This window comes from Orcinus orca, chromosome 10, assembly GCF_937001465.1.
Source record: "Orcinus orca chromosome 10, mOrcOrc1.1, whole genome shotgun sequence".
In the NCBI taxonomy this organism is placed as follows: domain Eukaryota; kingdom Metazoa; phylum Chordata; class Mammalia; order Artiodactyla; family Delphinidae; genus Orcinus; species Orcinus orca.
In genome coordinates, this window is record NC_064568.1 from 102,697,042 (window position 1) to 102,711,385 (window position 14,344).

General features: G+C 51.5%; 1 protein-coding gene across 2 annotated transcripts in view; it reads right to left on the reverse strand.

Moving 5' to 3' along the window:
* CDYL (chromodomain Y like) overlaps positions 1-14,344 on the reverse strand; it is a 152,239-nt gene that overhangs the window by 6,623 nt on the left and 131,272 nt on the right. For both annotated transcript variants that reach the window (XM_049715575.1, XM_012537187.3), the window contains 2 exons: positions 5,686-5,942; positions 4,243-4,415 (listed from right to left, as the gene is read on the reverse strand). In XM_049715575.1, the coding sequence (XP_049571532.1) occupies positions 4,243-4,415; positions 5,686-5,942 (430 nt within the window). The remainder of the gene's footprint in view (positions 1-4,242; positions 4,416-5,685; positions 5,943-14,344) is intronic.

Sequence of the window (14,344 nt, forward strand, 5' to 3'; positions counted from 1 at the left end):
ACACCAGGCCAGGGTGGCTGTCGCCACAGGACCTGTGAATTCTGCGGGAACAACACAGCGGAAGGTGCTCTCGGCTTGGGCTCCAGGGCCAACCTGTCTTCCCCTGACGGCAGGAGGAGCCCAGGAACCACGAGGGGCTTCGGAGGACCAGTCCCGCAGCTCTCCCGGAGGAGGCCTGGCGTCACTGCGGTAGCCTGTGCTGGGCAGGGACATGGGGCCTGGGGTCAGGAACCCCAGGGTTCCAGTCCCCAGGTCTGGACTTGGTCTGTGATTTCAGACGGCTTACTGATTAACTCGAAACACAGAAATTTCCTGAGTTTATATAGAACTAGATGGAATGAGTTGGGGGACGTAGGGACAAGAAGCTCACAGGCTCGTGTGAGATGTGAGACCTGACGAGAGCATCACACCGCTGGGACCTGCTGGAGGGTCAGGCTGGGAAGGCGGGCTGCTCTGCTCTTCGGTTCAGGGCCAGATGGTGCATCTCCCTCCCCTGCACGGTGAAGCTAACGATGATCAGAGGTCGCGTCGTGTGAAGACTTAACGTGGTGAAGAAAAGGACAAACCCACCCAAAATGAATGTAAGATAATGCCTTTAAGGCCAGCTATGTTCTAGATCAGAAGTCCAGAACTCCAAATTCTCAACCTGACGCCCCCCCAGCTTTGGGGCCAAAAATACCAGTCTGGGTCCTGCTCCCTACAATTCAGCAATTTAAAAATAAGGCAAATCTGTGCAGATCGTCTCTATCATCTAGTCTCCCCTCCTCCCCAAATACTGACAGGAAGGGTCATGTCTTTGGATGGTGGTGGGGGGGGGGAGGTTTGGAGGGAGGGAGTGTGTGTAGGGTGTGTGTGTGCGTGTGGCGGGGAGGGGACCCTAGAGTTTGGCAGCCTGCAGGCCTCACTCTGGGAACTCTTCTCAAAAGCCCCTGCAGTCAGCACAGACCTCAGCCTGCCCCGGGGTCCCCAAAGGTTGGGGGGATTGAAAATTAGGTCACTCGAATGAGCTGCAGAGACTTTTAAATGAGAGCCTGGGGCACTGTTAGGAAGATCACACTGGGTTTTAAGGACGCAGAGAGCCAGACACCCTTTACAATAGGTCCTTGAAATAATCCTAGACCAGTACGTGAAGCTACTTCAGTTCCGCCACTGTTTGAGGATTCTGGGTCAACGAGTCGTGACGGAAATGCATTTTCTATGCTCAGTTACCAACGACCCTTGAGAAGGTAACTGCTGTCTCCCTGGTTTAAAGCAGACGTTTTCCCCGAGTAGCCCCACATTCATCTGCTCACGTGAACAGGGGCAAAGTGGAAGCTCTTTCAGTGCTGACATCTGGAAACCATGGATGGGATGGTAGCTTAACATGAAAGAGGTGATCAAAACAGTGTAATAAAGGGATTCTATAGAGAAACGGTACAAGGAATGAATCCTTCTCATATGTCAGTATAAAAGAAAAAAAATCTGCTTCTAAAGTACATATTGCAAAATCAGGCTGGAGAAATTGGAACTGAATTTTTCCCCCCTAAGAAGATTTTTATTTTTGCTTGGATTGATCATCTAAACCCGGGGCTCTTTCTGGGCAGAGTATGAATTAACCGACTCCCTCTGGAGTGAAGGCCATCGCCCCTTCTTGGAGGACTCCACCACGCCATCTGATGAGCTCTGAGACGCCAGAGCGAGCACGGTCCACAGAGAAACCCCTCTCGTGTGAAAATTAAAAAAAAACAAAACCCCCCGAAAACCCCCAAAAACCCCCAACAGTTGTTCACAGAACCGCTTTTCTGTTTTGCAGGAACTTCCCCGAGCCAAGAAGGCTTAGCCACACGGCAGCCAGAGGCGGGAGGCGCCTTCGGGCCCCGGGATGGCTCTCGGGGGCCTGGCAGCCAGGGACCGTCTGTCCACTGCTTTGCGGGACGTAAAGTAAGTGTAGTTTAGAACTTACAATGCATGAACGTTCAAATGTGCTCAATGCAACATACTGAATTTAAACTTCGCTTTCCTCTGGATTGCCTATGAATTGAGTGAAAGGCTGTGCTGGGAACGGCAGGGAAGGAAAGAGATCATATTTGCCACAAAAAGACTCTTAAAACCGAAATTCTCTCTATTCTTTTGAAGTGCATTTACTACCCCACAGACCTCACCAAGTTAGAAAATCACCTAAGAACAACAGTCCAGGAATTGTTTTGGGGAAACCAAGAACTGACCTGTTAAGGGCCAGTTCACTGCCATTTCTCAACTGATCTCCCCCTTCACGAGAGTGCCTGGAACGGGAGTGAATGCGGAAGAGGTCAGGTTCCAGGGGACGTTTCCTCTCCGGCTTTGCTCCCTCCCCAAATCTCTGCTCCTCTCGCCTCCTTTTGGGGGGAGGAGGCTCCTGGTCCTTCAGACACAAAGCAGCAGCTACTGGTCCCCACAGACTGCAAAAGCCTAACGTTATAAATTGATCCCTAATAACTGTTTTTATCACTAATGTGCTGAGTATTTTTATTACAATTAATCTGCAAACTGGTTACTGCCATCCCAGCAACGGAATTAGCCCCTACAGATACTTAAGAAGCTAACAGTTCAGACCTGACCTTCCTATTTCCCACCTTTCTTTCGGAAACTCGCTGCGATTGATGTTCTTTGCCCAAAGTTTTAAGGAATTTGAGACGAGACACCACAGAAACAAAAGATACACGTAGTGATAGCTTTATGTGTATAAGCCAACCTTACACACATAAACATGAATTTCAATGCAAATGAGCAAAAGTAAAGGTTAAGTCAATCTGGTGGAACTATTTTTGGATCCTGCCTGAGTGCATTCAGAAAAATTCACATTGACAAAAACATATCATTTAAAGAAGAACTGATTTCCTAAAGCAAGATTCGGCTTTCCCCTAGGATACCAATTCGGCCTTTTGTGGGGAGTGAGGAGAGCCTGGAGTTTCTGAAATGGAGCGGGTGGCTGAAGAAAATTAGCATTTAAAATTACCCAGAAGTTCAACACATGAGATAGCGCTTGATCTATCCTTCCTCTACTTTGTCTAATCCCAACAATACGAGCCTTTGCGCCCGTCAAGGGCAAACCCACCCTGGAGAGGCGGCCCAGAACGTTCATTGGTGGAACTCAGGGAACCGTCTACGGGGGAGTGAGCCAGAACCCTGGCTTCTCACTCAGCAGAGCCCCCAGATCACACAGTCAGGTGGAAAGTCAGTGTGATCTTACGGAGAATACACAGTCACCACCTGAGGCATAAGCATCTGTATTTTAAAAATGAACATTAAGTCCCTATAATTCATCCTGAAAGGGTGGGATGGGTCAATAATTAGGAATATCTACAAGTTATCCTAAAGTTACTGATGACTTGTCAAGGAATTACGTGCATTGATCAAGCAGTTTACTTTGAATAACAAGATGGTCCCGTCTAGTACACTGCAAGTTTGAAATTATTTAGGAAGCCAGAAGCAATGCTTAATAAAATCGGATTATAAAATTTCAAACTAGTTTTGGAGAAACAACTACCCTAGGATAGCCTAAAAAATAGTAATGTTTGAAAAGATCAACGAACCGATAATGCCTTGTGTACATGCACACGTGTATACAGTGTGAGAAAACATTAATTTTGAGAATTACTAAAAATATTCTGAAAGGCCAAGGCAATGCCCGATAGTCCCAAGGTGTGGGGTTCCAGGGCTCCTCTGACGGGCTGTTTGGGGCTGCGCCCATCGGAACCATCTGGGGAGATCTTTTGGAGAGGGATGCCCTGCCTACTCCAGGCCAAGACAGGAAAAAGGCTTCCACCATCCTGCTGTGTGGCTGGAACTCAGGATGAACTTGTGTGTACTGCTTGTACCGAAAAAACCTGCTCGTGTGATGTTACGGAACTAGTGTGTCATAAAGTCCAGCCGATTTAGTTTAGAGTCAAGCAAACGGTAAGTTACCACATGAAAAAGACAGTGTCTTTATCCCAGGGCTGGCGGCAGAGCACACGGAGCGTGGACGGCCGAAGCCCCCGCCACGTGCTACCCTGCGCTCTGCCCCTGGAGTGCCCCCCATCGAGCGTGTGCCGGGCTCCAGCCAACCTTGACATGCGTCATCTGCTCAAGGCAAGTGGCCCACAGCAGAGACAGAAGGTCCGATCAACTCTGCTACCAGTGAGTCTCAGGGGAGGAGACGCACGCCCTGCTCGCAGGCCCGTCCAGACCCGCCCCGCGGGGCCTGGGTCACGCCGGCGTTCACGGCGGACCAGGTGTGCGTACCTGATGGCCTCGGCCATCTTCGTGCTCTCTCTCTTCCGGTCGTCCGTCAGGCGCCGGATGAAGTAGATGAAGTCAAGGCCGCAGCAGAAGACGCTGCCCACGGCGCTGAAGAGCACCAGCTTGCTGTCGTCGGCGGCGGCCGTGCTCAGGGCGCTCTGCACTTCCTTCATCACCTGAAAGGCACCGGGAGTCACGGGCGCAAAGGGAACGCTAACAGCATCTCATTACTGGACCATCTCGATCCGCGCAAAGTGCATTTACGGCCTGATACTGTTGCCTGTACCTACCAAGTAACTCGCAAGTTTCTTATTTTGTGAAACCAGGGATTGGGGATAATGGGGACAGAGTCTCATCACATAACAAATTACGAACAGAGTATCATAACTAGAGAGATGTGTGAATCTGAGTTACTCAACGGTCCCGTCCTTGCGGCTCTCGGTGGGTGAGTTACGTATTATATCCCCTTGGCATTTCTACAGTGTGGACAGCAGGTGGCGCGTGCAACCAGTCCAAACAAACTACTAGTCTGGTTTCATTTGACACCAGCCTCCGTCCTTGGGACAGAAACCCCAAGTTTAGTGCGTACGGGTAACGAGTACAAAGCACATCAGCATGGAGGCATTTTAGAAGGGCACAAACTACTTAAAATGGTCTCTCTGAAGGACTTACAAATAACCAACGGTCTAACGATGTACCGGGGACCAGCCGCCCTGAGCTGGTCTGTCCCGTGATCCTGGCCAGACACACTAGCTTTCTGTGGTTTTCTCGTCCAGAAAAGGCGTGACCTAGCTGTTCACAACCAGGAAACAACTACCAGAACTTACAATTTTAGGCATGATAGAGTGCAGGTTCAAACACTTCCGATTTTAGATACTTCACAGAACTAAGTTTCGAGCCTTTGCGAGCACCAGTCTCCCTCGATCCTGGGAAGCTACCTTTACCGGGTACGATCAGTAACAAATGCGCTGGCATCACTGCAGCTGTAAGTTCCACTACGTGGAGTGCTGGGACCGACTGGGAAGGATGGTGAGATATTCAGAAGGCTGGACCTGGGGCTCTTTAATCTTGTCTGAACAGAGAGCTCTGGGACCTGACGAAAGCTACAGGATGGCGTGTGCACACGCTTTACATGTGACTTCAGGGAGGCCCTCCGTCCCCCCCGATGGATGAAGAGCTCCTGGCCGGGAGGTGGAAGCACAGGGGCACCACCGCCACCTCCCTGTTCACAGCCAGAGCCCCGAGCAGGAAGCCGGGTCCTCGCCGGACCACACTGTCCCCACGTATAACGGGGAGCAGGCCTGCCGTGCTGCAGTGGCTTCCACCGCTAGGTGAAACAGCCCGGGGTGGGGATGGGGGATGAGAAAGGGCGCAGGAGAGCAGGGACCGGGCCCCGCAGGCCCAGAGAGACAGGCGGCCCCGAGCAGCCCCAGGGACGGTGCTCACCTCTGGGTTGAGAGAGTTGTTCTCGGACGACTTCGTGGACAGCAGGATGTGGGTGAAGCCGTCCTGCTTCCGGACGACGATATCCCTGTACCTGTAGGCGCTTTCCGTCTGCCTCACGCTGAAACGCAGCCGCTTGTCGAAGGGCTGGTCTCGTCTGTCATCGATGAATTTCCTCTTCCCGGCCGTCACGCCCGTGACTGACGTCTGCAGGTTGGTCGTCCCGTTGGCCGTCAGCGCATCCATGAATGGAGAGGAACCTGCCAGGGGTCCGAAAGCACAGCAGTCGGTGAGGTCTTGCCATCAACTCGCCTTTGAATTAGGGAAAAATGCTTGCGACAGACCCAGGATCGACTGTGTTAATTTAAGAAGCTTAAAAAGAAGAACCTTCGGAGAGGATAGGCGTTTGTTTGCCTCCCAAGTCTGACGAGGAAATCGCCCTCGCACTGATCCCGCCTAATAAAACGAGAGATGGGAAGGAACGTGCTGAAAGGAAACTGCGAAATTTGAGACTTTTGAGGAACGGAACTGAACTAGAACGGGTCTCATGAAGAGGACATATTCCGGGCTTGAGAAGTTGAAAGAAAAATGGAAACTGATTCAAAGAAATATTATTAGAGCCGAGCTATCTGCCGTTTTAGCCGAAATTTCTTCTGGATGAAGAGCTGCTCACACAGGCTCACGAAGCAGCCCCGCCCCGTTTCTGCGGGTCCGCCACGCCCTCGGGCCACTCTGCCCCCTGGTCCCGGTTCTACTACATTTTCAAACAGCCTTTTCAATGGCTGGAGACGGTGCTCTCTCCTGCCACCGAAAGTTAGTCCCGCTGATTCTCCCTTCTCTGTCGGCTGTTCTGTGTCAGGCTAGCTGCTGTGTTTCGCTCAGCCTTAAAGGCACGGCCTTCCGAACTTGGTGTTTCTTACTACGATAAAGTCAAGAGTTTGATACTTTCTTAGAGTTACCAGGAAATGTCAGGCTAAGGGTTCAAGTGTTAAAGCAAATAATTATGCTCCTATGGGTGTGAACTGTCTAAATATCATCTAACCTGGTAATGGATGTGTAGAGCCTTTGGGTGGAGGAAGAAAGGGAAAGAAATGCAAGGAACTGGATCGGGCTTTACTAATAAAACGAGCAAGGAGAGAAGTTCCCTGAGGAGAAGAGCTGGATGAATTACGAGTCAGAACTACTTCCTGCAAAGTGAAAGAAGATGAGCTGAAGCCGCTGGAGACGACTTGTGAAGGGACGTTTAGAGAAGTCAGATCGTCTCCCTGGTTAAACAGGTTGACTTTCATTCAGTTAGTAGAACTACTTTGGAGGTTTTTAGAATTGAAAATAAATTCATTTTTGGGAAAATCTGGGAGAGGTTCTAATACATAAATGGTACAAGACTCTGAGACTATAAAAAGGTACACGGTACAAGGCCTCCCCCATCAGCCCACGACCCCCTGCCCTCCATAGCCACTGTGTCTGGTTTCCAGGTGTCTTACAGCGTGCCCTATGTGTATATCAGCAAATATGAATTTAAATGCTTCTCTCTCACCCGCCTTTAACAAACACACATGGCAGCACATTAGACACAGCGTTGTGGATTTCTATAATGCATTTTACCAGCAATTTTTGATACTACAAATGATGCTGCAACGCATAACCTTGGCTTGTGTTGTCCCTTCCAATGTGCTGGCCAACCTGTAGGATAAGTTTCTAAAGGATCTGTAACGGAAAGAGCATTTGATAAGCTGTTACCAGTGAGACAGGGCACTGCTGAATCTTTCTGAGGAAGCCAGCAGGGATCCTTGCACTGCCCTCTCTTCTCAGGCCTGTCACAGGCCCGCCTGGGCTGTCCTTGCTGTCCCCACTTCTCCCTCTGCCCATCGTTCCTCCACCCATCTGCCCTGAGCTGGAGTCTACGCGAACAGACAACTTCTCGGGTGCAGGGAGGAATGGGCCATGGATGAGGCTAAGCCACTGAGCCTGGTGCCCAGGAGACGGGGCATCTGCAGGGGAGTGTCACAGGGAACTGTGGTTTTCTCCAGTCACTGCTGAAGTGAAGAGTGAAGAGGCTCCGGAGCCCAGAAGCGGGGCCTGTGGTAAGCGGAGTGGGTGTCCAGAAACGACAGCGGAGCTGAGAAGTAGAAGCAGTGAAGGAGAGGGGGAGCCGCGAGCCTGCCTGGGTGCGGGGAGGGTCACGCGCAGGGCCAGGGGGCTGCCCAAGGGAGGGAGCGGAGCCACGCGACGAGGCTGTGTCAACAGTGGCGTGTGCCACAGAGAGGAGGGGAATGGAGAGGTCGTGGGGCGGGGGGGTGGGGCACGAGGGGCCGCTCTTAAACCCGGGAAGTTGTCTCACTGGAGGGCAGAAGCCAGAATGGAGAATTCAATGTACGACAGACAAAAACTGTCACATGCAAAAAACATACATGTTCAAACCAGGAATCTTAAAATGCGGTGGTAAGGGCCCCAGAAGAGCAACTGCAGCTGAGCGGGACCGGTATTTACGGGACTGACAATGATTCCCCTGCCTAAAAAGAGGTCCCGTCAGAAATAAGCCCACGCAGAGGCAGGCAGGGAGGCCGCCCGCCCCGGGTGAAGGGGGAGGGCGATGAAGGGCCACGGGCGGCCCGGCTGGGGCTCCGGCACATTCCGGAGGAGCAGGTTCTCGGGGAGGCGCTTGCTGGTGTGTCTGGACCTTGATGTTACCAACCCTGAGTGAGTTAACAGGTGCTGTGTCAAAGCAGCAGGAATGACTCTGGTGACACGGGGAAGCCCTCTGCGTGCTGGGTGCCCGCCGCCCACCAGGGTGAAGTCGCTGGCTTCGGATCAGCCCTTCCACCCGACCTGCTCCTGCTTCGCAGGGTAAGTAAAGCCACACATTCCTCAACGCTCCAGGAGTTTCCCTGGTGGCTCCTTCCGCAAAGGCAGAGGGCTTCTAGGCTATGGGTCCACGTAGCCTTGATACGTGAGCTCTGGAAGCAGCTCAGCGTACCGGAGGCAGCGCGTCCCCCGGAGCTCTCCGTGGTTCTGCAAATGTAGCCGAGGATTTCTGCTGCCTCACGCCAACCAGCACTGCTGGCTTTGGCCTTCGTGTCCCTGTTAGAGCTCTGCTGATTGCAGAGCCTGTGATCTTGCCAGTGGCTCAACCCCCAAGCCCAACATGAGCCCCACCTGCAGGACCCTGTCCAGGTGGAGAAGTGCTCACGGCGGGACTGCCCTCAGACTCGCAGGCGCCAGCGCTGGGCCACGCCCCTCGTGACGTGCGTCCCCCCGTTCAGGTCTGTGCTCCCCCAGGGCCTCTGGACTCGCCGTTCCCTCTGCCTAGAACGTTCTGGCCCTAGAGCTCCAGACGGCTGCTTGTTTCTGCTCATCTGAGCGGCAGCTCCTCGGGAAGCCTCGGTCCCCACGCGTGCGGCCCTCCCGGCAGCACCCACGCGGCCCAGTCTGTCTCCCTCGCAGCGTGCCTCACCCGGCTCACCCTGTCCCACCCGACTTTTACTTACGCTCCGTGGCTGGACGTCACCAAGCTCCCCGTCTGTCTCATTCACTGCCGCACCCCCAGTGCTTGGAACACGCGGTCGCCACTGACCAAGCAGATGAGGGGCGGGGATCCCAACGCCCCTTCAGCCCAGCCCCCTGCACCCAGAGGAGGAGGCCTGCAGCCCACCCAGCCTCGTGACAATCGGGGGCAGCAGTGCCACACTTCAGAGCAGAAGCCACTGCTAAGGACTCAACTAAAAGGCAAACACTGAGATTCAGGAAAAGACGTCCTCCACGATGGAAAGCATCGTGCGACACGCAGTGTGACCCAGGCTCTGAGGGAACCACAGGAGGCAAAAGCTCCAGGGAACCGGCATGAAATCCAGCTAGGAAAACCTCACTCAGCGTCTCCGAAAAACGGTTTTCTTTTAAAACATTCTAAGAGCAAAAAAGATACTCTCAGGGGCCTCCCTGGTGGCGCAGTAGATAAGAGTCGCCTGCCAATGCAGGGGGACACGGGTTCAAGCCCTGGTCCGGGAAGATCCCACATTCTGTGGAGCAACTAAGCCCGTGCGCCACAACTACTGAGCCTGCGCTCTAGAGCCTGTGTGCTGCAACTACTGAAGCCCACGCTCCGCAACAAGGGAAGCCACCACAATGAGAAGCCCGCGCACCGCAACGAAGAGTAGCCCCCGCTCGCCACAACTAGAGAAAGCCCGCGCGCAGCAACGAAGACCCAACGCAGCCCCCCCCCCCCCAAAAAAAAAGATACCCTCAAACATGTACTGCTAACCTGTTAAAATTCACGGCTTCAAGGGACTTCCCTGGTGGTGCAGTGGTTAAGACCCTGTGCTCCCAATGCAGGGGGCCTGGGTTCGATCCCCGGTCAGGGAACTAGATCCCACATGCATGCCGCCACTAAGAGTTTGCATGCTGCAACTAAGGAGCCTGTGAGCCGCAACTAAGACCCGGTGCAACCAAATAAATAAACAAAATTTTAAAATTCACTGCTTCAAAAAGCATGTCTCTAACGTGAAATGTGCTTCCAACCATGATAGAGAAACGGTGTCTGGATTTCCTCATTGGCCAGTGAGACCCAGAAAACAGAACAAACCACCACATGACCATTTCAGACACCAGACAACAGGCAGGGCACGACCGTGTTGCCAGCATGAAGGGGGCAGGTGAGCCCAATGACACACTGGGCGTTCTGCCTGGAGGTGACTTTCACGCTGCGGGGAAATGCTGACCTGGGAACGCAGACTGAAGGTGAGGAGGCCCAGGAGGCCGGAAGAAGAAAAGGACCCGGGCCTCCTGGATGTTCATGGCCATTACTTTCTTTAGTCTGAAGTCAGAGCGCAAGCACTACAGTGTCTACAGAATCATCCGCCCTCCTTTATGGAGTCTAACGTTTCAAAACGCTGTCATCCACACTCACTGAACCTAATCGTATTTAATGATATAAAAGCCGACCATTTTATTCAGATTATATAATCTGCAAACCGAATTCATTAACAGAAAACTCTTCAAATGAACGTGGAACTAAAGGTAGGCTTTAAACATCAGCATCCCTTGTTTCCATAACACATTCAATGACTCCTCTGTAAGTCATTAGAAAAGTCTCTGCTGCAACTCCTTCAATTACACTTCCCTGTCCATGGGGATCTCTGGATTTAAAGCTTATAGGCTCACTCTTGGCTGTCTCCATAAGAGACATTAACATATCATCGGTGCTCCTATAATGCTTTGCTCCAACACGACTGATACATCAGGAATGATCTGAGCACCTGTGCACGCAGCACCCACTGTGAGAAAGTGTGGGCTGTGCCTCTGGGCCCCAACCCGGACTTGGTCCCCCCTTTCACCCCCGCTGAGCCCCCTGGACGCTCGCCACCTTGGGCTGTAAGAGGTGACTCCCCAGAGCAGGAGGGCACCCAGCACTGCCTCTGACACTTGGGATACACCTGACCCAATAAATAAGCCTGAGATTCGAGCCCTCGCCACCCGGTCAGCATGCCTCCTGCTTTCTCAGCAGCATCAGCAGGGTGTCCCTCGCTGGCTGGTGCCACCCTGGGAGGTGGGTGGCTGGAGGGGAGAGCAGGCTGCCGGGTCACTGTCCTGACTCTTGGCCGGTGACCTGTAGGGTGGGAGCGGGCAGGGACAGACCCGTGATCACTGCCCTGCACGCTCACGTCACGTCCGGTCCCTGGCCCCTCCCTGCCCTGCACGCTCACGTCACGTCCGGTCCTTGGCCCCTCCCTGCCCTGCTTTCTCCACCGGCCCGCTTTCCAGTCTTTCACCTCTAGGTTGACCTCCATCAGCCTCACTGCTTCTCTACCTTCTAGTTTTGACAACACACTGGCTGTGATCAAGGCCACAACCACAAGAGCTCTCCTCAAACCTTTCATGAAAGTATTTTCCCTACAAAACAAGAACCAAAAGCAACAACAACAACCCCCCCCCCCCCAACTTAAATAAAAATGCATCAGGTGAATAACCAAGATTTTCCATAGTTGGGTCTCTTTCATGTCTCAGACATCCCCTCTTGGGAATCAATCAGGTACCACCATCTGCTCCAGGATCCAGGCAGGACCACCTGCATCCCAGCTTCCTAAGCTGAGCTGGAGCCTCACCAAGCCAGGGCCAGGGCGCTCCACAACTCTGTACCGAGTAGCCACTGGCACAGAATCTGCACTGGGGAAAACACACTGCGAACAACTCATTCTTTAAAGAGCAAAAGAATGCCTAAGGATGGAGGGTGTATAAAAGCCATTTTAGTGCATGAGGCACACAGAATTCCTTGCCACCACGGAACAGCTCATGAATGCTAGAAATATATTGAAGGCAGATGAATGGAAAATAGTGAAATGAATGAGTTAACAAATCTAAGAGTACCTAGAATTAGGAAGCATTCTGAAAACGGACCGAGAAAAAGGGCACAAGCTATGATTTCTTCATCTGAAATTATTCTGTTAAATAACTAAGTTTCCGGAGGGACGCAATCTAGGAATATTAAGTATGAAAAAGCAATGAGGAGACTTAAAAAGAAAAATAACATTTTGAGATAAAAGTGGCAATTAATGAGACTATGTAATTTTAAATAAAGTTTAGCTAATTAATTATAATTTCCTAAAACCTATATAAGATTAGCCCCCCAATTAAACCAAAGATTATGAACCAAGAGGTATACAGTAGCGTAATATTTGACACGAGAAGTGGAATGTTCTGCCGTCCACAGATTCTCAAACTGACTCACAACAGCATCACTGAGCAGCTTAAAAACATGCTCCTGGGGCTACATTCCCAGCCACCTGGGGTTTCCGGGGTTTCTGGGAGGGAAGCGGGGCCCCTCCCACGTGACTCTGTTGCGCACCGACAGATGCGGCACAACTGCTGTCTGAACAGGATGCTCAGGATTCCCAGAGGGAAAAGCTTAGGTCAGAGGACCAAGACCCGGTCAGCAGGAACAGTTCCTCCCAAGCAGAAGAGGGTCCTTAAAGTCCAAATGACTGAAAGAGACAAATAAGGAAATGAAAAGAAGAGAAAGAATACGTGATACAAGAAGTGATGACCACTGGAGAGATGACAGGGAGATGCTAGAACAGTCAATCAGGGTATCAGAAATGCAGAGAAACTCGAAATACTCAAAGACAGTCAACACGATTGCTTTTCTCCATTAACAAATTTAGCGAGTGAATCAAAGGAGACGGCAGGGACTTCCCTGGTGGCGCAGTGGTTAAGACTCCGTGCTCCCAATGCAGGGGACTGGGGTTCGATCCCTGGTCGGGGAACTAGATCCCACATACAAGCCGCAACTAAGGAGCCCACATGCCGCAAATGAGACCCGGCGCGGCCAAATAAATAAATATTTGGCAGGGGGGAAGAAAAAGGAGACAGCAAAGGCTCAAGGTCTGGGAACCTGCAGGGAGTTTGGAAGTTGAGACGGATGAGATCACACCGCTGACCTTGTTAAGAGCTGCATTACATTAGAGAAGACAGGCCCACACGTTCACAGCTAAGTAGCCCAATGGTTGTGTTTATAATTTTGTAACTGTTTGCAGTTAATATCATTAAGGGAGAGTAAATACTTCCACATCCTGAAGATTTCCACACCTCGCCTCAGAAGGGCTTCCCATTCAGTGACAACCCCTCCTCACTTTTTCCCTTATTCTTCCCCCAAAGCAAGGGGGTAGATGCCAGCGAGCAATCATACTAGTTTCTGAGGCGGCGATCAGAGGTCGGGATGCGGAGGACAAGGCAGGACAACGGACACCACAGGCGCATCGGCACTTGGGGTCCTGGCATCTCACTGAATCTGTTCCACAAGATGAAAGCCGAGGTCCAGAGCTCAGCTGCCCTCCTGGGGTCATGGAGCCCCCAACCAGCAGGCCAGGGGGCCGCTTGCAACTCCCCTCCCCCACCTGCCTGTCCTATGAAAACAAACCACAGAGCTATCTGTCACCTCGTAACTCCTGCCACCAGGCCAGGCATGGGGAAGGGGCAGTCTAGTACCCCCGAAACTGCTTCAGCTTAGCTTTGCTTCACACACACATGCATGTATTTTGCGGGGGGAACAAAAGTCCTAAATAAAACATTAGCAAACAGATTTGGGAACATAATTTTTATTATGGTAAAAACACATAAAACTTGCCATTTTAACCACTTCTAAGCGTCCAGTTCAGTGGCGTTAAGCACATCCACACTGCTGTGCAAACATCACCACCATCCATCCACAGAGCTTTCCACCTTCCAACCTGCAACGCCGACCCCGTGAAACACTAACTCCTCATTCGCCTGGCAGCCACCCTTCTACTTTCTGTGTCCGTGAATTTGATGACTCTAGCGACCTCATGTAAGTAGAATCATATGACACCTGTCCTTCTGTGTTTGGTTTATTTCATTTAGCGTAATGCCTGAGATTCACCCATGTTGTGTGTAGCCTGTGCAAGAACGTCATTCTTTTTTAAAGGTGAATAATATTCCATTCCAGTATTTTTTTTAAAAAAACACCACTTTTGTTTATCCATTCATTCCCCAGTGGACATTTGGGTTGTTTCCACCTTTTGGGTGTTGTGAACAATGCTGTATGGACATTCGTATTCATACGAGCGCACAAATACCTGAGTCCCTACTTTCAATTCTTTGGATGTATACCTAGAAGTGGAATTGGTAATTCTATGGATTCTATACAAATCTG